Genomic DNA, 27,113 nt, shown 5'->3' with positions numbered 1-27,113 from the left:
TGTGAGTGGAATTTTGCATTGCCACTGCTTGGTATTTACGTCCTGAAAGATACATACGTACGTGAATAAGAGGAGGAGATTTTGCAAGTTGTCCTTAGTCATAAAGTTCATAAATCCTTGATAATACTCTGCCAAAACGGGAGACGATGTACCCTAATGTATCAACTACATATAGTGCAAGGGTTCAATTTCTGGATTCATTAGTAAACAATTAAACCTAAAATTTTCGTATGTATGTATGTATGAGATTATGAATACCTATGAATACCTAATGGCATACACATTTAGGGAAGAAATTAATTAATGCAAGACATTAAGGAGTATGATTACAGTTTTATTATGTAAGCAAGACATGGTTATTCATGGTATTCTCAAAAGAGTAATACATGTAAGGATTTTGCATAATAAGTGTGTATGTAAATCTACTACGAGTGTTAAGCTTTCCTTGTAACATTTGCGGGACATAGAACAGAGATGAGATATCTTAACTGGTTATGACGCGTTTTTTGCGAGTAAACAACCAGAGGATAGAAAATAAACGATGTATGAAAATGTACACATATTAAATTACTTAAATGAACCTGAACAGTAAAGGTTACTAGTTCACCGAAATGGTTTTGCAGACACGGATTGAACTTGCAATCATGCAAACTTGACACGTATGTATGTACATACATATACATTTGTGCGAAAATAAATACAACTCCTCAGAAATCCACAACCTTAGAAAGCGATCTGTGTGCATCACATTATAGAAATTTGACTCATTTTTCTTACATGTTATACGTATGTACATATCAAGTTTGGCACAAATACGAGAACTCATTTCTGCAAATTCTCTACCCAAAATTCAACAACGGCGACATTTTGTTGGAAGTGCGTAAAATAACTAAAATGGTAATGATCTTAATATTTACTGTTTGAAATTTTTGCGTTGTTAGATAATTCGAACCTAATAATTTTAGTCACTACCGAAAAACCAATATTCATACTGTTCAAGGGAAGAAGAAATAGTATTAAGGAAAAGAAGAGAAGTTTGCCGTAGTATTTGTTCGACACTGCTGTCGATCATCTGCATATGTGCGCTGATATTTGGAGTCATTGTGTGTAAGTTCTTTTTTAAATACATTTATTCTAATCTACAAATTGTGAACACTTATCGAAATTTTAAACTATTTTTTCCCCAAAATTTCAGTGGTAACGGGACCAACCGAGGAAGAAAAGTGTAAAGAATCTTGCTTGAAAGAATATCCATTTTATTTTAATGTGTGCAAAACCGAAGTTATTGTTCGGTTTAGGAGTGGTTATAAAGGACGACGTACCACGGAATGCAAATGCTTTTGCCAAAGTATGGAACATACTAATTGTACTCAAACCTGTTTTTCTGTACATCTGGAGAGATACGTGTCGTCAATCCTGAACAGTGAAAACCGGGATAAATAATAAATAAATCGAGGAACCAAATTAAGGTCCGTCCTAGATTTAGACGGACTAACTCCGTCCTAGATTTTTAATCTCTAGTCAACGCCTTTAAATGTAAATTTGTAAAATGCATCAATTTCATGAGTTTTGACATAAATTTCACTGTTGAGCAAAAATTACGTGAAGTTAAAGTTGGACGTATGAAAGTTTGGAAATAAAGGTCGTGTATGGATGGATAATTTTTTTCTCCGAAGAACACATTACATATGTGCATGTGTATTATGTGTGCATAATGTGTATGCAACAAAATTCCTTGGTGACTTGGTCATCTGCCAAAAATCATAACCTTGGGGCTTACATACAGAATGTTATCAGTGTTCGGATAATGTCGACCCTTATAGTACCCTCCGGTTTGACCTATATATCCAATGTTATAATTCGGAACGATAGGATGCCCTTGACCCCTATCCCTCCTTTAAATCGAGCACACGCTTTCCGCACAGTCCTTTGGCGAATATTACTTTCGGATTTATCCGATGATTTGTTTATAGATATCAACTCCGACACATCGTTTATTTCAGCTGTGAATTTAAGGTCGTCGAATCGTTTTCCATATATTACGCAGTTTTATTAACACATTTGCATATGTACATACACACATACATATTAGAAAAACGCATTTTGCAACTTCATTTAATGAGACTAACGCCATGAACATTCTTGACATGCCACCTGAAGTAAGTCCGTCAATACATTTTACAAAATAAAAATTAAAGCATATCCTACAATTTAAATTGTGTAGGTGATTGGCATATTATTGAAGTCAATTCCATATCCAGTACTGAAAATACTACGCCTCGTCTCCACCAAGTTTGCAAGTTTGATTGCACAACAAGCCTCATTTTACGAAAATGCAAAACTCCAAATTCCTTACGAAAGGTGCTCTTATTCTACTAATTTATTTTACCTTAAATAATTTATCAATAATTACTAAATATTTATTATGTAGCTTTCAACGAGCCGCCTCCTTCCAATCTGCGATAAAACTCCTCAAGAAAATCGGACCTGTTAAAAATCTTGTCATTCCATTTCCATCCAACAAACCAGGAACTTGTTTAGTCGTTCTGATTTGCAACTTGTGGCAGGCTTTGTTTAAAAATGTGAAAATTGTCAACGCAGTTAACCAACAGAACGTAATGTCACACGAACCATGGGTCCAATTCCAGACTGGGGATTATTGGGAGCAGAATAACCAATTACAAATTCAGATTTGGATGCAATTCGAGTCATCTGAAATACAATATGATTTATTACCTTATAAAATCTGGAATGATATTTGCCAATGGGATCATCGCCTGTATAACGTTGTCGCAAATTGTGCAAATTTGGTGCTAAATTCTCCTCCAAAAGATGAACTTTCTTGTTCCAATTTAAAAGAAGAATTAAAGTTTGCGACGATCCAAGTAGTTTGTACAAATGCACCTCCGTCTGTCGCTAATAGCGAACCTATAATTCAATTTAGGGATGACCAACATCATGAAAGAATACCATTTGCATGGACCACGGGACAAAGTAATTTGTATAAATGGAGGATTAAAGGTTATCTAAGGGGAGCCTTGATAATAGGAATTTGTTTATTTGGGTGGTTTTTGTATCACTATTTTTGGGATAAGAAATAAACAAAATTTAGATAATTTTTCGAAATTGCAAACAATTATCTAGGGGTATTATTAATTATTTTGGAAAAATCATGCCAAAAACTCATGAACGGATTGCGACAGTTTCATGAGAAAAATTCATAAAGATGCAGACAAAGTGGGAATCGTTGAAGTCGATTCCATTCAAAACAACACATGTTTGGGTAAATAAATAAATCTGTGATCTGGTAAGAAATTGGTAAATTTATTTATTTATTACTATTACAGCCTTTAATACATTTAATAGGTATGTAATGAAAGCTTATTTATGTGCTTTTATAGGTCGTTATCCTTGTGACTCAATTTTGAAAATAGATTGATTGGGGATGGTGGATGGACGAGAGAGTAAATAATCAAGATTAAACTCACTATTGAGATTGACTACAATTGGTAGTAAAGTAAGTTGTCAAAATTTTATAAAATAAATAAAAGAATGTAATCATGAATGATAATTTGTATTTTTTGGTTTTAGTAAAATTATGAATACCCTAAAACAACGACACATAGAAGATAGTTGTTATTTCTGTGGGGGTGGCGACGAGGATGGGAGGAGACCCTTTAGTGGAGTGGGTGGAAGTATAAGCATTCTGGAAACTTGGTCATTCCGCTGTGTTGAATCAATTTCCTGCCTCTTTCGAATTCCTGCCAACGATCCATTCCGTCAAATCTTGAAGGATGCCAATTATTGTTCAAAATGCATCCAAGTCGTTCGAGATGTTGATTTTACACTTCGTCTCTTTCGAAAATTGCTTGGACGATTAGAGGTATTACAGAAGGACATGTTGGACAAGGTGGCGCAGAAGGAGATTAATGATTTTGGAGAAAATTTGGAACGAGAAATTTCTAAATGTAAGTTTTAAATACTAATTTAGGCAAAACTAATCACTTACTAAATTATGTCAATTATATCATTGGATAATACCATATTTTTTTATTATTAATTTAGTGCTTCGGGAAGGAAGTGCTGAGGTTAATGTTGGGATTGATCGGTTTAAGCATTTACTAAATTTGCATTCCTTAAATGATTCTGATAACGACGACACAAGACCAGTCCAACATTCAAGCCGAGCTGTGAAACGAAATAGAAAATTTTCAAATGCAGATGACAACGTGAAAATTGAAGAGGAAGAGAAAAACTACATTAATTTCAATCAAGAAGAAGTTGATTTACTATTTATGGAACAAGACCGGCTTATTTTATCAATAGAGGACGACCACCAAGAAGACTTTGGAGTCCCTAATCTTTCAGAGAATTATCATAACGATCAACCTTTTAAATCTGATGATGAGAGTGATGATGATTATCAAAATAGGCATAGCAATAATAAGAGGGCTCAAACCCAGAAAAGTCTGATAAAAGTCAAAAGATTTCGGTGTTCCCTTTGTCCCGCATTGTCCTTTGGAACTGACATGGCCTTGAATGGGCACATGAGAGGTGTACACGAATGTGAGAATCTACCAAATTCGTATAATTTTACCATTAAGAATGCATATTTAACTTATTAATTAATATTGTTCCTTACAGTTGACCCTCTCCCATATCATTGTGACAAATGTCCCAAAAAATTCAAGCAGTTGAAAAGTCTGAAACGTCACACAGCCAGTAAATGTAAACTTTTACTTAACACTGTTGAAAGTAGTGCCGAGCCTCGACCCAAATCAGAACCTCATCATATTTCGGACTCCAAGGTTGGAAATCGACAAAGCCAACGCTCCTCTGCTCGTGTTGCAAACTTTGGAATAAACAGAATTACAGAAAAGGAGGACAAAGATGATGACACTACTATTAATTTACATGGAAATAACGAATATCCCTCTGATAAAGATGACGATTACAGAGAATCAGGAGAAGACGAGGAGGACAATAATGCTTCAGATTTATCTGATAACTATCGTAAATCTCATAAGGTTAGAAAGAACCGGGGTCATACGGGCACAAAAAAATTGCAGTGTCCCTTATGTCCGGCCTCATTTCTGTCAGACACCACTTTGAAAGGACATCAACGTGGAGTTCATGAAAGTAGGAAACTAATTAAACATTAATTCTTAATTATTTTTAATTTTTGGTATTTATTTATTCAACAGATGACCCTTTCCCATTCCATTGTACGAAGTGTCCCAAAAAATTCAGGATATATAAAAGTCTGAATTCTCATAGAAGTTTGAAATGCCAAAAAGAATTTCCCAACCCACCACCAAATATACCTTGTCCCTCTTGTTCCAAAATGTTTTGTACAAATTCCACCCTCAAGAAGCACACGAAGCAGTTTCACTCCCAATTATACTGCAGTTTCTGCACCTTAAATTTCTCAACTTTAGAAGAGGTCAGGGTCCACGAGAAACTCCATGAAAATTGTGACCAACCATTCAAATGCGTCCTCTGTGAGGCGTTGTTCTCCAATTCGTTGAAGTTAAACGATCATGTCGCATTATCCCATGCCAACAACAGATTCGTTTGTGACATCTGTGGAGTCAAGTTTGTCACAGAAAAATCGCTTCAGAGACATCAGCAAACTCACAGCGAATCCTACGTCGGACATAAGTGTGAAGTATGTGGACATGTATTCCAAAGCGCGTCGGTCTTAAAACAACACATGAATAAGCACTCAGCCACAAAAAACTTTACGTGCGAAATTTGTGGGGCCGGTTTCAAGTATCCTTCTGGGCTAAAAGTGCATAGGATAAGTCATGAACCGAAGGCAGAGCTTCCGTATGTATGTAAAATATGTGGTAAAACTTTCGCCTGTAAACAGTTCCTCCTGAAACATGAAGAAGTCCATGCCATCATTTTGTCCTACGAATGCCCAACGTGCGGTAAGAAATTCAAAGCGACGAACAACTTGCGACAACATGTCTTGACTCATGAGCCGAAGGATCCACTTAGAAAGAAAAAAGTCAGGAAGAGTGGTCAGCGGAGAGGGAGAGAGATAATTAGGATGGATGATGAATTAGAAAATGACCTCGAAGACGCACCTGTAATTGAGGTAACAAGTGGTGGAGAAAGAGTAGTTAGTTATTTTATAAACTATCCTCTTTTGTAGAGCGGAAAGGGTGGAAAGTTTTAATAAAATATAATGAGATTAAAGCTGTAATAAGAATTATACTTTGTCCTTTACTCATTGTTTTTTAACATATTGCTAATTAAGCATGACCAATTTTATGCAAGTAAGTTGCACTAAATTTCCCAAAAGAAAATGTGCACACATACCTACATCATATTAAATACATCTTTAATGGTTAAAAATTGAATACCAATTATCAGCCGTAATATACGCAAGTTCACCTAGTTAATGTGAACTTCAAAAAAATAGACGCCACAGGCAACAGGATTTTGTGTCAATTAACGTGTTAATTAAGCCTAAAGTTAAGTAGATTCCATAATATTTCAAATTATCAATCCCAGTAACACTAATATAAAAAGGTGCAAAAAAAAGTGAACGCCAAGGGCACCCGGGATTCCCAAGCGGTCCAAGTACTAACCGGGCCCGACGTTGCTTAACTTCAGTGATCGGACGAGAACTGGTGCATTCAACGTGGTATGGCCCTTGACGAAAGTGTACCCTCTTTCGCCACCACTTATCAAGACTAGTGCTGTACAAGATGATTTGCAATCAGTGTTAGAAAAACAAAATAAGTGTATGCATGCATATTATTTTTAGCGTATATTACATACAACTTAGCAGGACGATTGCACACGATTATGTTTTTTACATATGCATAAATATTTTAATTTCCTAATAATTCTGTTGACTTGATATGAATTGTGGTATCGATTGAAAACTAAATAAATAAATACTTATCCGTCAAAAACATACTGACTCTACTGGTTTTTAGGTAAATATTTGTACACATTTCTATGTAGATCAATATAATACGATATATGATACGAATCGTATCATACGATTACACATCATGTACATCTCTATGCATACTTACATACATACCTATGTACATACATAATCCCTTCTAAGAATTCAGTTGATTTTATATTCGTTCATTAATTTTTTTAAGTTGTTGTATAGGATAACGATGGTATGATTACTAGCACGTTATCCTGACAAAAATATTTTATTGCCACTAATTGAAATCCAAGGCTTTAAAAAAATGAAAGAAATGCTAAAGAAGAAGAACCTACAGACAATTAATTACAAAGCTTAAATATAACTAATATTTTGACTAGATCATATTAATATTTATGTGTCTGCATTAAGTTTCTAATCCAAAAGTAATATTCGCTAACAGCATTGACAGCACTTTCTTCCAACCCTGTTCCGAATGTTTAGTCCACGCTGTCCCCAGAACGACGGGAAGTAAGTCCAAAATGGTATTATTCAAATCCTGTCAATAATACAAAATATCGTTATGGATTTCAATAAATAATTATTTTCACTTATCTAACCTTGAAATCTCGCGGGGTAGCTCGAGACTTAATCGCTTTGTGATGTCTGCCCAACTGGACCATTTTTTCTTTCATGACGACCGGTTTCTCAATTTGTGACAAGATATCGTCCAACGACGCCATGACGAGGGTCGATTGGGCGACGAAAGCTTTGTTGGACTTTAATTTGTGGATTGGGATACAGCCAAACCGTTTATATAAATGTTGCTTCCCTGGATCAGTCTTGAACATTCTGGAAATTTATGAAAAATTAGTTTTTTAAAAATTAAGTATAATGTTTGGTTTGCCACTTACGCGATGAAAATTTCCATCCCATTTTCTTTAAGGTTTTTTCGAATAATATCCCAAGTTCGTCGCACCTCGGCTTTCTCTTCAATGCTAAGTTGAGTGTCCATTTTATGTGGAAATTTTGTTCTGGGTCTGGGTGGAAGTTGTCCACGAAAGTTCTATAAACTATTGTTCTTGGCATTCTGAACTTTCCCCGTATCGAATTAATTGATGTGTTTCATTTCCCCATTAATATGAAAACCAACTTGAAATTGCTAACCAAATAGGTCATGCAAACACGAGTAATGTGCTTCTATGAGAAAGTATGTAGCATATATTGGACAGATTCAGGAAAATACAACGATTCAGATAATAATGTACCAATTATTGGGACTGTTTATTCAGAACTGGAACTGCGAGAGGTGTACATCTAACGAGTGTCCACTAATGTATGTACATATGGGGCTGAGAATTGAAGAAAATCAGACTGCAATGAAACTGCGTGAAAAATTTCGACGAAAAATTCCATTTCCCATGATGCATAAAATCTTTAGGTATTAATTTTATTAAATGGGAAAATGTTTCATGGTATACATATGCAAAGGGTTTCAAATTTCATGAAATATCGGTGGGTTTACAGCGATTTGTTTCGCCCAGTCCCATGCATGTATTAGTGGCCGGTCTTTACAGAATGTATGTAAGTACATTGTTATGAAATTTCTCATCGATCAACGATCAGAAGTGGTACCCAAAAACTGCAACCTTTAACATTATAGCGTCTAGCCAACATAAATATGCTTTTATACATATACGTATGTTTGACAAGTTCGAGAGGACTATGCAATGCAAAATTTATTCTTATTGTCAGTGTAAACAAATTTACGGCTGAATCATGAAAGCAAACTAACAATTTGGGTTTAGGAAAAACAAAATTATCCAGTTTGCTTAAATAATCAACATATTAGTTTTAATATAGTATGATTAAGATTCTGAAATAAATAACATCCAAGGATTATTGATTCCTTATTTGCCGGTGTCTTTCAGAAGATTGATTATCTCAATATTTGCAATCATTTTTTTATACCCATCAGCATCCAAATTCATTAGCTCAACTTGACCGATAACATTGTATTAATCGTATAATTGCATATGTTATAATAGTACACAGATTTTGCTGCTTTTTTCAACAGAAACACGTTGAACCCAAACAATCCTGCTTGCATTCTGATAATTCGCATCGACTCCAACTTCCTCCGTATATACTTCCTATTCGCCATAAACACAAGTTGCTGCCTCCCCCTGTCACGAAATGCACTCGCATTCTCAAAAATCGCTATAAACATTGGCAACATTATCTGAATCATGACAGGAACTATCGCGGCGACACTTAAGATGTAGATAAATATCGGAAGTGGAATAAGATGACTTAATTTGACCGATGCGAAAATAAATGCTACCGCAGCGACAAAGCCGACTATCATGAAGAGCAAGATGCCCAAGCTTATGAGCTCATCCCCCATGATTAAGATAATCTGCAAGGCTTGGTATTGTCGAATTATGCTTTCCATTTCGTCATCCTCCCGACAAACCTGGGTCATCCTGTCCAAGTGGGCAACACAGTCTAAAATAAGCCTTGACAGCACGGTGAGAATTGTAACGACGATCGAAAATACACGACAAGTCTGAATAGCCGGTAACATTAAGGTGGCATTTAGAGTGAGAAGTATAATGCGGGCAGGTAAAGTGTCATACTGCGTGTTGAGAAGTATTTTATGGTAAAACTGCGAGTATGGGTCCAACCGAAAGTATGTCGTTGCCGGGATTATGACACAGCCGTAAAATGCGAACACGAAAACTATAACGATAAGCATAAGGCCGGCGGAGTCGATGGATGATCTCGTTTTTTGGGGGGTTATCATGTCTAAAATATGTATGGAAAAGTAATTAGTATCATAATATCCCAGAGGCTGATTTATATTTTTAAACTTACTCCAAGCCAACCTTCTCTCCAGAATTTTTATGCTGCTGAAAGCGACTGAGGGAGTTTTTCCATAAATTAATAGTGCAAGCTCTCCCACAATTCCGATGGCAAGGAGAATATAGCACATCCAAAGTCCGAACAAGTTAACGAATTCGATGTGAATTCGGCCAAAAAATTGGGACGTGATTAAAAACAAACACGGAAAGGCGGACGTGACGGATTTCAACAGGACGAGACACCAAGGAATTAATTGCTTAGAAATGGGATGGTAAACTGCGGTGCGAAGGGAACGATCAAATTGCACGGGACATTTCCAAATGAAGGGAAACCTGGAGGTATTTTCTACCGATTTCCACATTATGGGTGTGACAACCATGGTTTAACGTTTTTTAAGGAAATCTAAGTGAAAATATGAAATATCGAATGTTTAGAGAAAGGGGCTTAGAAAATGAGTAATATTTGCCTTTGGTTTTGTTGATGTTACTTATTGATGTTATCATGGTTATGAAGAAGTTATATGCATGTTGTTTGTCTGTCCCAAATGCGATTAACCTTCATTAATTATTTAGAATTTTTATTTTAGTGGAGATGGGCAAAGTCGCCACGAGGAGGATAAAATATTCAAGATATGTATGAAGCTCTTGAATACATACATATTGCAAATTTTAGCTGGTCGAGTCCAGTACCAGTAAACCCAAAATCGAACTTAGGTAGGCTACAAATCAAGATATGTATATTGGCGTAATAATCCACGACTTAGGTAGGGATTAAGGTCTCAATCGTTGTTAAATGATGGAATGGAAGGTGAGTTATTAATGCGAATTTTGAGTTATCTTGTACGTATTCTGACCATGACCTTAGATTATCACTGAATTTTTCACTCCATTCGTATGTACAATTTGCATGAATTAATCTCAATTCGGAACCTGAATATGAAAGTCTTCACATTTTCGATAAACTGATGAATGGATATAGGTCTTGAAAAAGTTTTACAAATATCTAAGCGATTGAACCTTGTTGAAGCGATTGACTACTTACATTGATCACTATTCAGAATACGTCATCATACGATTTTTTAATTTGTTAATGCGTAAGTACCCCTAAATTTTTTCGAGGAGTATTTTACTAGCCAGCATTTCTAAAAATCAGGGTATTCTAAATCGTCCACATGACGTTTATCTATGTATATACTAAATACTTGAAAATGTCCCAAGCCTATGATACTGGGATTTTTGCATCTGAACCTTTGTAGTACTTTTGCATAATGTTGGTATTTTGGTCTGTCAAATTTTCGTATAATTTTGGGATTGATCTAGAACAATATTTATGAACGTCCACAGAAAAAATTGGTTACTTTGGAATAAGGGATGATATAATATATGCAAATATGTAGATTCTAAATTGGATTAAGATGTTGATATTTGTAAATATTTACAAACTTTGAGTATTTAAAACTTCCAATAGCTTATGCTTCCCCATCGATTGTACATAAATAAGTACGTTAGTATAAAAATTATTAAAATTGAACCGAAAATCAAGCAATATGCCACGTGTATGGAAATGCGCTAAGTATGTACGTGGTCAAAGTCAAAGATTGGTCGCAGGTTGACAACAATAACCGCAACCATACATACATATATTAACTCCTAAAATTCGGAAGTGTACCGAAAATTTATGAATATCGATGTAATTCAATAGTTTCCAATTAGGGATTTAAAAAAGTGCACCTACGTATATTTCTTATCTTATCTTTAGTTGTGTGGCAAACTGAAATCAAATTAATTACAGCAGCAAAAATTGTTACATAGTGTGCAGCAACCACATTAAAATATTTTCACTATTCCGAAAGTAAGATACATTCACTACATATGTATGTATAAGTTTTTCATTTCGTAATAAATGCAACCACTCATACGCCGATAATTCCTAACTACAATAAAAAGCATAAATTAGTACTAAAATCATCATTCCAATCATCTCATTACAAGCTGTATTTAATTTTATGTAACTACTTACACGATAAAAATATATGTAGCGTCAGGAGGTCCTTCTTCTTCTGATAAATAAATAGGAAGGAACAGAACACGAACGTCTCGTTGGTATTTGTGCACAATAAATAAGTCTGACGATGAGCCTCAAAAGCCACTTGTCCTCATTTAACCATGCAATGAAATGAGTTGCATAATGCAACTTGCGGCGTCGAGTTCTTTTCAGGACTTGAATGAAATGAAAGCAAACAATGCTTATGCAATAATACAAATTGAAAAGGGATAATGAAAATAAAAGTGTGGAAATGTTATATGCAGAATCATGAATTCAGCGATTTGTGTAACATGTCACATAATTTTTTTTTTCATTTGGGAGATCCGTTCGGGGAGGATCACTTGTTGATTAGAATCAGGCAAAAAGTCATTCAATTATTTTCCTGCAAAAGAAAATATTAAGATTTTAACGAACCAAAAATTTTACCAGTGACAATTTCTTTCAAAAAGTTTGAAAATTTTAGCAAAATTTTAGATTTTCATTTCGTTCAAATTCCGGTTTATATATTTATTAATTGATCTCAACTTTGTCGCATATAATTCTAAATTTTTTACAAAATGAGATACAAAACTGTTGCCCTTGGTATCTTTATTTTACTAAATTTAACATTAGTGAAACGCGTCAGCGGACAGAACGCAATTTCGAATCTGATCTCAACATTAAAGATTGTCACGAGATTGTGCTATTTTCCAAAAGTTAATAGTGAAAAGGTTGCCAGAGGATTCATCGGGTGTTATGATTATGCTCCGGTAAAAAGAAATACAAATTTTAGTTTGCTTGTAATTTATTAAATTATTAGTTGAGTTGAGTGTAAGGAAGTCCATTTTTATTTTCATTGAATATTTATTAAGCTTTCGGGAGAAGATTTTACCCTTTCCCAAGAAAATAAATTTAACAATGTTGCTAAATTGTGAAGGTATTTAACAGAAAGTGCATTTGTTAAATTTTAGGGAAAATGGGAATATTTTAAATGTCAGAAAAAAGTTAATGGATATCTGCTTGATACGAAAGATCATATTGAGCAAGCTGCATGCAAAAGACCATACAGGACGCCGTCCGTAAGTTTAATGAATAATTATGTACATTGTAGAATATGAGTTTTAAAAATTAAGTTTAAACGTTGCCCACATTGCAGTATATCGCTTGTCTCATGAAAGAATTCAGAAAGTCGGGACTTGACTTGAATAAAGCGACGGCGAAAGTGAACGTATGTAAAATGAGCATATTTAATTTATTTTATATGATTTTATAAAAATGGATTTGTCCTTAAATATTTGTACCCAGGATTGCCAGAGCAGAGTGGTTGGAGTGTACTAACTACATACATACATATATGCAAATAAGGAGGAAAGGAATCCATTTATAAATTCAGTATTATGCCGTTTTAATTAAAGTTTGTATGTACAACACAAGATTTTTTTTTTTGACGAAACACAAAGTTCCATGAAATTAGTTATCGCACGAATTCGCGTAATAAATTATGCATTTAATCCAAGCATTATTTGTAATAAATATATGCATGTACATATGTGTGTACATGCATGATTTTACACATACAAAAATTTGTACTTATGCAGTATTAATAAGCTGAAAACATACCGGCAAGTATTTAATTATATTATGAGTAACTACATTTCTATTGAAATATGTTAAACCCGGTACCAAGAAAGCAGCTATGGGGTACAAGTAATGTTAATTGTACTTCACTATATAGAAACAATTATTTTTTGATTTAAATTTATATTAGTATAATTATTAGTGTAATTATTCTACCATGTACGTAGATACATATATGTTCATGGTAAATATTTATTATACTTGCATTACATGTAAATTAGTAATTAAACAATTATGGGTGACATGACGACAACTACAAAAAGTGACTGCTTGGTATGAATGCAAATTCAATTTTTAAATGTTTTGGTGAAAATTCTGCAACTTTCTCTTCGCGAGTTACTGCCCATGGATCAGTTGCTTTCTCTACCTCTCCTTTATCACCCTTCGCTTTTTCGGATGCCTCTAACAAAACATCCAACAACCATTCTCTAACCAATTTGCTACTTGGCACTTTTCGAATTATGGCACCTTGGCTGATCGCATAAGCGTTACAAACTACCATCGGACCACAGTCGTAATCATTATTCTGCTGAACGGAATTCAATGCAACAATCAATTTCCATTTGTTCGGATCAAACGGCTCCTTCTCCAATTCATACGCGACTTGAAGTAGTTTTAAAAGAACGAAGAACGGTCTGCGGTAAAATGTGGGCGACATCACGATTGAAGAGTCGAAGAATATAATTTTCTTTTTCTCAATTTCCACACAGCCGAGGAGCCAATGTCCTCCGTGGTTGTCAAAGTCAGTGTTTATCAGGGCGAGCACGATCTTTTTGGAAGGAATTTTCTTGTCGGATAACATTCTGTAATTATAAAATGGTACTGTTAGTAAGGCTTTAGTGTCGGATACTCCAGGAGTCGACAATCTATGACGGAAAAGCTACTAATTTAAAGAAACCCCCAAAAAAAACAGGGTTGAAAATTGACGACCATTTCAATGTTTCTCAAATTTGCCTTGGTGCTGACCCCGACTCGAATAGAAAGTAATATCCTCAACGGTAATAAATATGCATAAGCTAATCTGGTATTTTTTGTGTTAATTGTGCATAGATTAAAGTTACCCAATTAATTGTTTGTCGTCATCACTCTTAAGACTGCCATATTTTATGACGAAAGTCTCCAAGACGGTGTGCGTATCAGTAAGATTCTCCTTCTCGAGGGTAATTTTAATGGCATTTTCTAAAAGTTCGTCCTCAACCCAGGTGTTGGGTTCGAGACTTTTGTACTTTGGATACTTGTAGATCTTGGTGAATGTATGCTTTTCTTTTTCCCATGGCCACTCCTTCTCAGGAATCGATTCCGCCTCGAAGTCGAATGCAGGGTTGACCTCTTCTCGAGTCAGGGTTTTGTTGATGGGATTTTCGTAAAAACCTGGATAAATTATCAATATATTGTGCATATTTACAATGTTTTTGATCACTTATTTGTGATTGAGTTTGTTGCCACTTAGGATTAGCATGAATTTCGCCACCCGTTTAAAATTCAATATGTAAAAATGAAAACCATATTGTTTATTCCATGAGAAACGTACAATATTTTTAATAATTCACTTACTTGCTTCATGATCCATTGCATCAGCACCGGAAGATTGTCGCACAAGCTGAAAATCTTTTATCGCACTTTTATTTCTTACATCGACGGATAAATTCTTATCGGCATCACTACTTGTGGAAGGATTACAACTCTTGTCAGAATTAGTTTCACAGTCCACAAAACCATGAAAAGGGCTGCGACAATTCGAGCAAAAAATATAATCACAGGGTTCACAACTGACATGAAACCCACCCAATTCGGCGTCAAATTTTACCACCGCGTTACATTTAGGGCATTGACTCTGTGAAAAAAAGTATTCAATATAAGTCATCGACCACAATACTGTGTTTAAACTATTTTAATTGTACCTCATTTTCTTTTAATTCGAACTTTTCTTCCTGGGGTGGATCAACCAGCTTCAATTCTTTGAAATCCTTTTCTTTAAGCTCAGAAAGCTTAGTCTTTGATATGTATGTCTGATCAATCGGACAGCTATATGCGTACAGCTTTAACTTGGTCAGTTCGTGTGTTATCCGGATCCAACACGATTTGCAAAGAACATGACGGCAAGATTGAAATACATAAAACTTCGGAATCTTCGTACAATTCGAGCATACTAACTTTACTAATACTTGGCTGCTCAAATATTTCGCAGCATTTTGAATAATTTCGCAAGACTTGCAATCCACAGTGTACGTCTGGTGGAATTGTTTACATACAGCTAAATTATTTGTGTAAGTCTGATCAATAATTTGCAAAATGTCGGCAGTTTCTTCTACCGCTTCTTCGCAAATTTGTTGTAGGAGGAGGAACAAGTGCGATACAATTTTGCAATCATCGGAATTAAGAAGATCTCTAACTTCTGCGGTTAACTCGTAAAAATAAGTAGCTGCAAGTGCAGACGCCTGTCTGTTTTTGACAATATTAATAATTTCTTTTTCCACTTTTGAGTCTCTAGTTTTGCAAAACTTTTTGAATAATGGTTTAAAACCTTCCATTTTTCTAAATGAAAGATGAGAGCTGGATCGGGTTGGACTTAATGGAATACAATGGAATTGATGAGCTGGATATTAGCGAGTCACCCAGTAAATAGTTAACCTTCATTTGTTTGCCTTATGAAATTCCTGCAAAGTTTTATCTAATCAATGATGGGTTTTCAGGGAGGTGAATAAAAATGAGTTCATCACTTGGACTTGATGCTGCAATGAGGCTTATGATTTGTGGAAGTATTTGCAAATTGGGACAATCATACATATTTATTTATAAGTAGATACATATGTAATTCAATAAATAAAACTGTGGTGGAAGTTTATAATGCAGATTAATCAAGTTGGTGAATAAATGGATGATACGGTTGCTCAAAGATAATAAATTGTAATGGGGTTTGATCACTTGGCAAAGAAATTTTGCAATAACACCTCACGCCGACACATTATTTCCATCTTCTAACATAATTATAAAACTACTTCAAGATATTAGACAATTTTTAAAAATATCAAAATGGATCTAGAATTAGACTCAACTTGCGGAATTTGCACTTATAGTTATGATGAAGACGAACTTGTAACTCTTTCCTGCCAGCATTTATCATGCGTTGAATGCATGACTGAAGTGGCTGAGGAAATGTTACATAGTTTAGACTCATCCGGTGTAAAATGTCCTGCGAATTCTGCTTGCACAGCATTTATTGGCTACGAAGAATTTCAAGACTTTTTGCCACCACGTCTGTACAGAAAAATTTTAAACAAGGTTAATAACGATGTGCCGGAACCGATTGTAAAAACTGCTAACAATGCAAATGAAGAGGAAGTTGAGGTATTTAAATATCTATCAGTAACTAAATGATAAATTAACAACTTAAAATGAGTTCGTCTTCCAGAAAAACGAATGGAGCTGTCCGAAATGCAACAGTTTTGCACTGATTGCTCCTGACTCGTGTATTGGAAATTGTCAATCATGCGACTATATGTTCTGTTCTGGATGTCGCCTCGACTATCACGGGGAAAACTGTGGTAATGAAGGTGCGACCGGGTTTGACGACCAGCAATCTGACGATGCTTTTCTAGCTATTGCTCTTCAAGATAGTTTGAATTTGGGAACTTTCAACTGTCCTGAGCCGGAACCAGAACCAGAACCGGAAGCGGAACCTGTCATACCTAAAATTTCTTGCTGCATTTGCCTAAACGATGTTGAAGTCGATGAAGTGACGGATTATGGTTGCTCACACCTTAATTCATGTCGATCTTGTACAAAAGATTATTTTGAGGCGATGATTAGAAGCGGAGATATTCAAAAATTGGTATGCCCAGAGGACAAGTGTGGGGTTCAAGCTAGTCAGAATTTAATTCAGGAGTTGGTCGATCCCGATGTATTCTTAATGTTGGAAAGCTTGCAGTTGGACACCGTGTTAAAGGATGACCCAGAAATTGTAAATCATTCATAAACGTTACACTTTGTAATCATGTAAACTTTGTAAATTTATTATTAGATATTTGAAACCATTTCAAATATTTAACTTACAACCACAAGTTTAAAAAATCCTACAAAATTTGCACAGTTTACGCGATAACAAATGCTACACTTCATTATAACATTTTTTTTTTACTTTTGGGATCAATTTTTTAGGTGAAATGTCCTAAAGCAGATTGTCAGCGGAGGATCACTGCCGATCCAGAATATGGATATTGTGACCGCTGTGACTACCGCTTTTGCACTGGATGCAACCAAGACTTTCACGGGGCTGCGCCCTGCGGAATGAGTGAGGACGAACTTCGCGACTTCATGACGCGCTATGCCGCCGCGGAAACGGAGGAAGAGCGCATGCGGCTAGAAAACGAGGCGAAAGGGAGAAGAAAAATGGAGAATGACGAAAGTGAACGTATCATTAAAGAAATGTTCAAGAAATGCCCGCAGTGCAGTACAGACATCGATGTAAGGAGTACAGATTTTGTTTATAAAAATGGGGAAAATATGAAAAATAATTTCTTTACAGAAAATAATGGGATGTAATAAAATGCAATGCACCAAATGTCAAACATTCTTTTGCTGGCTTTGTGGAATCAGAATTACGACGAGGGATCCCTACGCACATTTCCAAAATTCAAATTGTGGGCTTTTCGAGGTTCCACCGGAGTAAATGGTTAAATTTTATCAAGATTATTTGAATACGATTGTCGCATAATAGTGTGTAGGTATTTTTATTCAAGTATTTATAAGCATGTTTGTTTAATAAATGTAATAACTGTGCTGTGACTTTTAGCCTTGAATCCACTGATATTTACATAACATGGTCAACAATTTAGTATTCTCATCGTTTGATATTTTCTAAATACTTAAAAAGTGTCGTCTATTGAAGTTTAACGACGTATGTACATGTATATGTACATACATACCTATCTACATTCATTACATAAATATGTATGTATGAACATACTATGTAAATCCATATATGTACATACATACATACGTGTAAGTGCATATAAATTTAGTTAGCATTTGTTTGTGTAATTTTACCCTATCATCTATAAAACCCAATTTACGTATTTTTTAATAGTACTTTCCATTTTCTATATTTCCACATGGACATACGATACATGTGGAATTCAAAATAAAAGTTCGATATAAAAATCTCGAATGTGTGATTTGCTGTAACGGAAACACTGAACAAGGGCTGTTTATACAGGGGGCGAGGTTTGTGTACCAAATTTTCAAAAGTACTTTGAAAAGTAATTTGAAAAACTTACAATTGGCTTACTCGTCAGAGCCATGACCCTCAATAAAAACTATATCAAGTTCGGAACATTTTTTCGAGGTAAGCAAAGTTATAAAAAAACTTGCGTAAGTTATTTGTGACATTTTATTGTACCTGAGGATTAAATTCATATTTAATACTTTTGTGAAACAAGAACTATATATTTTTATGGATATGTATTTATTAGATGATCGAGAAAATTGACATTTAATACTTAAGAAAAAGTGGTCACTTATTTATCAAAAACTAGGTATGCTAAGTATTAAACCTAGTATGAAATCTTGACAGGTAATATAAACCCAGTTTTAAACACGTTAAAAAAATGTATTTTTAGTTTTTGTAGTATTCTTCGACTATTTAGAATCGCCGTATGTAGATTTCGAGCACCAAACCAAAACTAGATCTTAGAGAATAAACCCGTTTAACTCGATCTCTGCAACGACTAAATAGCACTATTTTTAATACGACTTCCCATCCTGTCAACAACCATCGGGAACTGGTTTTTCAACTATAATTACTTAATTGAGGTTTATATATTATGTGACTTACTTATTAAGGCAGAAGAATGACTTAACTTCTTTTACAATAAAATTATGTCAGTATCGCAACATTACATAGACGACAATCTGTGCTATGTAAAAGAACCCACTGAACTAAATCTTTCCAACCGGTCAGACATCACATATCAAAGATACGTTGTCAGTACACACCCAACTTTACAAGCACTCAAGAGAAGACGCCTTGGAGAGATAGTCTGACAAAATGGTAAGTTTCTTAAACTTTCAATTATTCATTTATACATAAATTATTTATTCGTATATTATTTGATTATGGAAGACTTCTGACGATTAAACTGAACATTTTCTATTGCAATCACCAATTAATTGAGCTTGTTTCCTGGTACATAGGAACACCATGTGCAAATTAGCAGTGCCCTCGTCATCTTAATAGTTCACCTAACCCCGATAATTTGGGCAGATCCGATTCCATCGTCTGGAAATATTGTCCCAGTTAAAGATTCAGATTCCTTGAACATGGTTGCCACCCCCACTCCTGGTGCGAGCATAATTCTGCCCATTCTTTCAGCGTCTACGACACGGGCGGAGAGATCTGGAGGAAAAGGAAAGTGGAATAATCGACAGAATAATAGACGCCGAGCTCCCACCCCCGTCGTCGTTTCCACCCCGGTTGTGACCAGTAACGAATTGACAGATTCGGACAAGGAGATGATCCTCCACTCGAGTGAAATGCAGCTGGATCAGGGCGAAAATGGGGAGGACTATCTGCACGAAGCACTTGGTCAAGGGGAGGAGGAACAGATTGTCGGTGTTGATCGGCAAGGCAGACCAAAGACGTCGACCACTGGTGCAAATGCGGTGATGAGTCTGGCTGAACGGCTGGCGGCGTCAGGAATCCATGTGGACGGTGGTACGGCAAATTTTGGGGGAGGGCACGACCTAACGGCGGGAACGAGGGGGGTGTCAGGATCAGCATATCCACCGCCGGGTGGGGTAAGTACTTTTTGTCGGTTAGAAATTTATAGCTTAAAGTAGGATTTGATGGCTCATCGTCAAGGTCTGGAAATTTATCTTATTATTCTGAACGACAAATTTGTGGTTGCCAGTTTAAAAAAAATCGCACTCCAGATTTTGTCAGTTTTTGAAGGAGGAGATCTCAAGGTTAAGAAGCATTCAGAAGATTTGGAACTCATCGAAACTGACCTACATACATGAAGTCTAAAAATTCACGGTCATTCTATTAATCGACTTACTGACTACAAATTTGTCGTCATAATTTTAAAACAAATTCCTATAGACGAGAAAATGTGTTAATTTTGGTGATGAGTAATCGAGTCCGACTTTATGAGGCGCCATATTTTTTTCAATGTGCTAATTGGAATTATGGTTATTTCTTTGTATAGAGTTATCCAGGACCAATCTCCAATCCAGGCTTTGGGGCTGGAATTGGTGGAATAGGTGGAGCAGGGGGGTGGGTTCAGCCCACGATGGGATGGGGACAAACTCCGCCACAAGTCCCTCAGATGAGTGGATGGGGTGAGTAAAATTTAGATTTTTAATTTCGGATCTTTGCATCAATGATTTTTTTACTTTATTCAGCCGGAGGTGGACAGCCTAATGCGAAAGTGGTCTGCTATTACTGTACTATCAACGCGTAATTTGGTGATGGGGTACTCATAAGGGGGAATTTTTAGGGTGTGATTCAGAGTAATAATTTTAACGCATGTGTGTAAGAGACATTTGTACAGAGATTTTCATTTGCATACGAAGTATTTAGGAATTAACGATAACAGTCAATATATGTATACAAATAATCGAAATTATTATGTAGATAGTTGCAATTAGGATTAAGAATACCTACATATTTTTTACATTATCAAGTCAGAATTTTATGCTTATGTAAAAATTGGGGAGAAAATGCAGTAAAATAGGTCAATAACGAGGTTGAAAACTTGTTAGGGAAGGATGTCGCGGTCATACATACGAGGTCATATTTATTTAAAATGGGCAATCGAATTGATCGAAATTTAAAAATATGGAAAGACTGGTTTTTATATTTTTCATACTACTTGGAAAAGTTTATTGATTTTGGGCCGTTAACATTTTTTCTTTCGCCGTAACATGGGGATGAATATATTTGTACTTATGTAATGTACACAAATAATCAATTCTACATACGCGTATTTATTACTTACTTCGACCAAGTTTATTTTTATCAAGTATTTTGTATTGTAAGATCACGTGTATTTATATTGAACAAATGTTAAAATGAAAATACTTCGAAATGATGAGCAAGCTTTAAATAAAAATGGCACAATTAAAATAAAATTCTGACAAGAATGTTGTCAGTAATTGTACTGTAGGTGTAACAGAAAATGTACTTCTCAACTTTCATCACCTTTAAGTAAGCGAAGTAAATTTAATTTGGCCTCAAAAGCCTGGACTACGACGGCATTATAATGCCTTTCACTAATTCGCCCAAGTGGTCTCCTACTATTTCCTTGCACATCCAAAGTTTTGACCCGGTGCTAGTTATTCTGACGTACTGTCACATTTTCCTCCCGCCAAAGCTCTAGACCTAAGACTAGATTAGTGGCGTGCTCAAACTACTCCAGGGACTGGAGTCCAGTCCGGGGGATATTCCTGGACACATCTTCATTTTAAAAGTTTTCGTTTAAATTGTTTATTTAGATATGTAGGTATTTATAAACTTCTCTTTTGTATTTTTTTAGTTAAATTTTTTTAATTGCAAAAAGAGTGAATATTATTTGCCAAACTGCAATACATTTAAAATATTCAAGAATCGATTTAGTCAAGCCGGTTGGCTCGAGTTTAATTTGTGAATGGATTTTCATGTACCCTGTCAGCGAAATAATTATGTGGATTGCAAGGATTGTAAAAGATTATGTCTGATCCGGTTCAAGTTTGCAAAATAATAACTAAACAAAACAAGTTATTCGGGATACTGTTTTTTGTTAGCTGGTGCAACGTTGATAGCAACGAGTGGAAAAATTAGCATTTGCGATAAAATCATTTTAAGGGTTTATGTCACCTAAGCAGTTCGAATTGTTCCGGACTTGTTCATATTTCGATCAGTCTCAATGTACTGTACGACAGAAATTGATGGCTGCTTGAATGTTATGTATTTAAAAATATTTACAAAAAGTAGATCGACAACTTGACCAAAGCATTAAATTGATGCTGTAATAATGTAATTAAGGGCATAAATTCGTACCAATACGCCAAGATTGAAGGTTATGATAATTTAACTACGGGTTGAGGTAGTTCAGGGTGATACTTAATTTCAAACGGTAATAAATCAAATTTGCATAAAAATTTGCATGATTGAAAACTGGTCTAATGAATAGGTAGTTTTATGCACGGGAATAAAAATAGTTGTACCTGTTGCATAAATTTGGAAAGGGAAAGTGAAAGTACAGCCAAGATGTATTAAAGAAAGTTACATCCTCATATAAATCTACCTATATGCGTAATTTATTGGTGATCATTGGCATTGAAAGGTCATTATACTATCATGTTATTTAATTTCATATTTCTGCTGTAGAACTTCTGCACATGTCTAAAATAGAAATTTGCACGAATATGCTTTGAAATCAGGTACTAATTTTTGCACTTGAATTTTTGTGTAAACACTTCCACATTTCACTTTGGTTAGAATAACTCAAACCTGATTTCGCAACTTGCAAAAATGAATATTACGTATATAATGCTTAGCTTAACGGCACGAATTAATTTTCCTTTCATTTCGCCGCCACTACCACGCTGACCGTGTTAGGGTTAAGTCGTTCGAAATGGAAATTTTCAAAAATAGAAATTTATTCGCATATTTGTTGCTGATAACTGGAATATGGGAAAGTGCGTCGCTATCATTTGGGGATGGTCTCCGTACCGCAATTTTAGAAATAAAGCAAGGCACCAACTGGAAAGACGGGTTGATCAAGGCCTCCCTCGAAGATGACGACGAACTCTCCAGTGACGAGGATGACATACATTTTAAAGAAGATAAGGCCTTACCTGGTGTTGGAGAGTTACAAAATAATCCAGCGACAAGAACCAGACCTGTCTTTGATCTGGCGCAGTGGGCCATCGGCATCGGACAGAGTACGGTTGCTGGGGTGGTAAGGATTTTATAAAATTCAGTAAAAGTATGCTTGCAAAAAACGAAGATAAATAATTTTATCTAAAATAGTACTACAATTAAAGTTTAATTTGGCTAGGATTACGGAATTAATGGACCCCGACCAAATGGATGGGTACGTAAGAATAGTTCAAGCGACAATCTGGCATTTTCGGACTAATTTTGCGTCGTGATTATGAGCAGGGATGGGGTGGTAGCCAAGGAGGCTGGGGGCTCGGATGGGGGTGGCCTCAAGGTGGAAATGGCCCATTAGTTGGCGCCTCAATCGTAGCTGGTCAAGGAGGATGGAACGTGAATTGCGGTGGGGGTTCGGGTGGTAACAGGGTGGCCATTGGATTAGTGAGAATGAGCCTGAAATTATTGAATTTAGCAAATTTGTGTAGCTGTTAATTGGTGTTTTAATGGTCTTATAGGACGGATGCTCAACAGGTGGTGTTAGTGGTGGTGGTGGCGTCGGTGGATGGACGCCATCTTACCGTCCTCCATCATATAATCCAACTCAATCATATAATAGGCCATGGGCAGGAAAGCCTCCAGGAGCCACGCTTGGGGGGTACAATCCAAAGACGTTTTGTTTCTATTGTCTCATTACCAAGAAGAAGAGAAGTATTAATTAGTGGGGTAAATTATGAAATTGTATAAATACTCGAACTTATTGTTTGTTAGTGTCATAATTTGTTCAAACATATGTACCCGTGAAAGTTATTTATTCTGGAACACATACCGTTCTCGATACTTTTTTAAAATAAGTATATTTCCCTGTATTTAGATAAATAAGTAAATGCCTGTATGTACATATGTATGTACATACGTTTATAATACTGTATATGAATATGCACATGCAATTTCAAAGCTGATGTCAAAAATAAAATAGCATTACATATGCATTTATTTTGCTTTAAATATTTCAATATTCACAAGTTGGAATATTCTACTGTGTTCGGACGATATAAATAAACATAAGTATTTATAATTGTGCAAATCTGAATAAATCAATATTCAAGGATGGGTTATATATTGAGTTTTATGCCCGAACGAGGGCTTATAGCCCCATGATGTTGTCCTTGTCAAACTATAACACCAACCTCAGCAACCTGACCTAATCGGCTTCTTTTCTTGGTGGAGGATTGAATGGCATGAATTGATAGGTTTGCTGACCATAAGATCAATTTTTGAACTGATTACTTGCAAGGTGTGCGGAAGTCTCCTACCCAATAGCTCCTACCCGTGATATTTTTTAACCAACAAACTAAACGCCTTATTACATTGTGACTGACACTCTACAATTTCTTTAGATATTTTAAGTTCATAATACTCGATTTATTTTTGTTATTTTAATAGTCAATTATTAGTTGTCTCTAATATTTTTCTAAACTCGTGTAAAATTGCAAAATTTACAACAGATTTATATATAAAAGACAAAATCTGTGCTATTTTTCTTATTATCTTCTATATGTGTGCGCGTGATTATCTCCTACCCTACCTGCAATCATTTTCTTCTTTATTCTTCTATCTATATTTTTAAACCAACGAAAAACAAATATTACATAATGGTGACATGTAGGTTTACTTCGAGAGTTTAAAAATTAATTATTGGTTCGGTTTGGTTTGATTCCACAAACTAGCAAGTCTGTTTGCAATAAATTCGGGAAAATTAGGTAGATCGGTGATTTTAGAGATAATTGACCCGTTCAAAATTTACAAATTACGTAAACATAAAATTGAGATAGAACACAATCTAATTAAATTAAATGCCAAGGAGAGAATATTATGTATAAACAAAATAGAGAGTATCAGTCACAATGTGATAAGACGTTTATTCTGTTTGTTAAAAATATCACGGGTAGGAGATAATGAGTAGTAGTTAATGGGTGGGGGATAATTGCGGGTAGGAGTCCATGGGTGGGAAATACCCGCAAATCACTTGCAGAACTTACTTAGGGAGAGAGGGTGGATCGCTGACAAATACGTATTCTGCAACTAATTTAATAGGTCGCGGTAAATAGAATAAGTAGCTCTGGCTCGGGCTTAGATAATTTAATGTACAATCTTTGGAAGCAAAATTTATTTAATAATAGAATCATAAATACATTCTCTTTAATACAGCATCGTACATTTTTTTCCAGTCCGCAGAATGTTTTTTAGTATGGACAACCTTCGTAATAATTCAAACTGTGAATTGTCTGGGGTAGGACAATCGATCCACTAATACCCAAATTTCACTTTCTCGAAGTTAATGCATTGCATAAGAAGCCAGTCACTGTTTTACAGTTGATCTACCTGAATTGACTTCATCTCGTAGCAAAATTTAAAATTCCTGTAGTCCACTATGTGGCACAAATATGGCATTCTCATCTTGAAACGGTTTATCCTCGCAATTCGACGAAATTCATGTTGCAAAGGATACTTTTTCGAGTGGGATGAAAAAACTGGTAGAGCTTATCCCTCGAGGGGTCGACACATGAAATACTTTAGGATTCACACGCTAATCATGACAATAATAGTTCAACCAATTTTGTTTTTTCGATGTTATCAACTGACCAGAAATATAAATTCAGATCTCGGCCTGGTGTATATACCGTTTGCCACCTCGGCCTTAACTATGGTGGCTTTGCCATTCATGTGGTACTTCACGCGGGAGGAGCGACCTAGCGAATTCATCAAGTGTTTCGAATCAGTCTGTAATTTAGAGAAAGGCATGGAAGGTAGGAACACAAATTAAAAGTAATAATAAAAATTCAAATTTTTATTTGCTGAGTAAGCTCAATTTTACAATTTCTTGTGCTGAATTTCATGAAATTTTATAACATTTTGGCGTTCAACCCAAAATTGTATAAAATTTAGTTTACAGGGAGCAATAAACTTAGAGAGTTTGACACTAATCGTAAAAAATACGAAAAATGTTCCTTATGCAATAATTTATTATGAGTATTATGGATTATGCATAATTGCTAATATTGATTAATTTTCATTTAAGTTATATAAATGTCTAGAATTTTAAATCACTGGTATTTTGAAAATTTTAATATTTCAACCCTAATTTTCCAGAAATCGTGCCCCCAAAAAAGAAATCTCAGAAATTCATTGCGACGGACCTCGCTGAAAAATTCTCGACATCTCTCATCTACGGTATGCCTTTTGCGACATCTTGTATTATCATTTTTGGCTGCGAGTACAACCCGTTTTATACTTTTGTCCGAGATTTTTCCAATTTTAAGTGTAGCATTATGAAATTGGCACTGTGGACCTTGATCACCATCTTTTCCTGCATTAGTGCCAATGTTGCATTTTTAGTCAACGCAATCGGCATATTCTCCGTGGCCAATGGCATCATCGTCTTGTACTTGTGGAGTTTCCGCATAAACGAGTTAATTATGGACCTCCGTTTCCACGTGGTGATCAAAATGTACAATAAACTCCGCATAATGAGCATAATTCAGGGAGGACTGGCAAGTGATCTAATTTCGCCATGTTTACACCATGCAATTTTAGTCAGTGAGTCGACCGTTGCCTTGTACTATTTTATAAAGCAGTTCATGCCAGGGGGCAAAATTTCCGTGATGGTCACCTTCACCGGAATGGTTATGATTTTGACGGGATTTGTCAATGAGACTTTTGCCATTCGATTTGTAGCGGAATCTTCGACTAGATCGAAAACTTTTAAGAGAAAAATGGCGACATTTTATGGGACGAGTAAATACAGGAGAAGGGTTGTTGGTGCACTTT

General features: G+C 35.5%; 7 protein-coding genes and 1 pseudogene across 10 annotated transcripts; 5 read left to right on the top strand and 3 right to left on the bottom strand.

The window, feature by feature from the left end:
- The first annotated feature begins 586 nt into the window (after nt 1-586).
- LOC110857782 lies at nt 587-3,136 on the top strand. Its single transcript, XM_022106395.2, has 5 exons — nt 587-897; nt 966-1,107; nt 1,196-2,159; nt 2,225-2,361; nt 2,432-3,136. Exons 3-5 carry the CDS (start codon nt 2,133-2,135, stop codon nt 3,099-3,101), a joined length of 834 nt encoding a protein of 277 aa, XP_021962087.1. The 5' UTR covers nt 587-897; nt 966-1,107; nt 1,196-2,132; the 3' UTR covers nt 3,102-3,136.
- Nucleotides 3,137-3,228: 92 nt separating this feature from the next.
- On the top strand, nt 3,229-6,220 carry LOC110857563 (zinc finger protein 708). 3 transcript variants are annotated; one of them, XM_035858024.1, is made up of 6 exons: nt 3,229-3,307; nt 3,402-3,517; nt 3,592-3,968; nt 4,066-4,566; nt 4,645-5,139; nt 5,205-6,220. In XM_035858024.1, the coding sequence occupies exons 3-6, from the start codon at nt 3,599-3,601 to the stop codon at nt 6,158-6,160; spliced, it is 2,322 nt and encodes a 773-aa protein (XP_035713917.1). In that variant the 5' UTR covers nt 3,229-3,307; nt 3,402-3,517; nt 3,592-3,598; the 3' UTR covers nt 6,161-6,220. The 3 variants fall into 3 exon arrangements, with proteins under 3 accessions (XP_035713917.1, XP_021961845.2, XP_035713918.1); XM_022106153.2 differs by having other exon boundaries at nt 4,645-5,027; nt 5,205-5,413; XM_035858025.1 differs by having other exon boundaries at nt 3,287-3,318.
- Nucleotides 6,221-6,557: 337 nt separating this feature from the next.
- LOC118438351 lies at nt 6,558-6,669 on the bottom strand (annotated as a pseudogene).
- Nucleotides 6,670-7,059: 390 nt separating this feature from the next.
- On the bottom strand, nt 7,060-8,327 carry LOC110857817 (neuroglobin-like). Its single transcript, XM_022106428.2, has 3 exons — nt 7,813-8,327; nt 7,519-7,750; nt 7,060-7,457 (listed from the first exon to the last, which is right to left on the bottom strand). Exons 1-3 carry the CDS (start codon nt 7,911-7,913, stop codon nt 7,326-7,328), a joined length of 465 nt encoding a protein of 154 aa, XP_021962120.1. The 5' UTR covers nt 7,914-8,327; the 3' UTR covers nt 7,060-7,325.
- Nucleotides 8,328-12,139: 3,812 nt separating this feature from the next.
- On the top strand, nt 12,140-13,304 carry LOC110857653. Its single transcript, XM_022106255.2, has 4 exons — nt 12,140-12,558; nt 12,760-12,867; nt 12,945-13,016; nt 13,094-13,304. The coding sequence occupies exons 1-4, from the start codon at nt 12,367-12,369 to the stop codon at nt 13,124-13,126; spliced, it is 405 nt and encodes a 134-aa protein (XP_021961947.1). The 5' UTR covers nt 12,140-12,366; the 3' UTR covers nt 13,127-13,304.
- LOC110857652 lies at nt 13,177-16,130 on the bottom strand. Its single transcript, XM_022106253.2, has 4 exons — nt 15,328-16,130; nt 14,981-15,260; nt 14,488-14,797; nt 13,177-14,229 (listed from the first exon to the last, which is right to left on the bottom strand). The coding sequence occupies exons 1-4, from the start codon at nt 15,955-15,957 to the stop codon at nt 13,680-13,682; spliced, it is 1,770 nt and encodes a 589-aa protein (XP_021961945.2). The 5' UTR covers nt 15,958-16,130; the 3' UTR covers nt 13,177-13,679.
- A 304-nt stretch (nt 16,131-16,434) lies between these two features.
- LOC110857759 (E3 ubiquitin-protein ligase RNF14) lies at nt 16,435-18,211 on the top strand. Its single transcript, XM_022106371.2, has 4 exons — nt 16,435-16,774; nt 16,839-17,387; nt 17,585-17,890; nt 17,952-18,211. The coding sequence occupies exons 1-4, from the start codon at nt 16,460-16,462 to the stop codon at nt 18,093-18,095; spliced, it is 1,314 nt and encodes a 437-aa protein (XP_021962063.2). The 5' UTR covers nt 16,435-16,459; the 3' UTR covers nt 18,096-18,211.
- A 179-nt stretch (nt 18,212-18,390) lies between these two features.
- LOC110857695 lies at nt 18,391-24,402 on the top strand. Of its 2 annotated transcripts, none has more exons than XM_035858195.1 (7): nt 18,391-19,237; nt 19,311-19,475; nt 19,619-20,221; nt 20,632-20,764; nt 20,828-23,367; nt 23,467-23,726; nt 23,801-24,402. In XM_035858195.1, the coding sequence occupies exons 2-5, from the start codon at nt 19,473-19,475 to the stop codon at nt 20,884-20,886; spliced, it is 798 nt and encodes a 265-aa protein (XP_035714088.1). In that variant the 5' UTR covers nt 18,391-19,237; nt 19,311-19,472; the 3' UTR covers nt 20,887-23,367; nt 23,467-23,726; nt 23,801-24,402. The 2 variants fall into 2 exon arrangements, with proteins under 2 accessions (XP_035714088.1, XP_021961994.2); XM_022106302.2 differs by having other exon boundaries at nt 18,391-19,475; nt 23,467-23,502; nt 23,571-23,726.
- The last annotated feature ends 2,711 nt before the right edge of the window (nt 24,403-27,113 follow it).

This window comes from Folsomia candida, unplaced genomic scaffold, assembly GCF_002217175.1.
Source record: "Folsomia candida strain VU population unplaced genomic scaffold, ASM221717v1 Fcan01_Sc019, whole genome shotgun sequence".
NCBI classification, from domain to species: Eukaryota; Metazoa; Arthropoda; class Collembola; order Entomobryomorpha; family Isotomidae; genus Folsomia; species Folsomia candida.
This window is presented reverse-complemented; position numbering and strand designations above follow the sequence as displayed.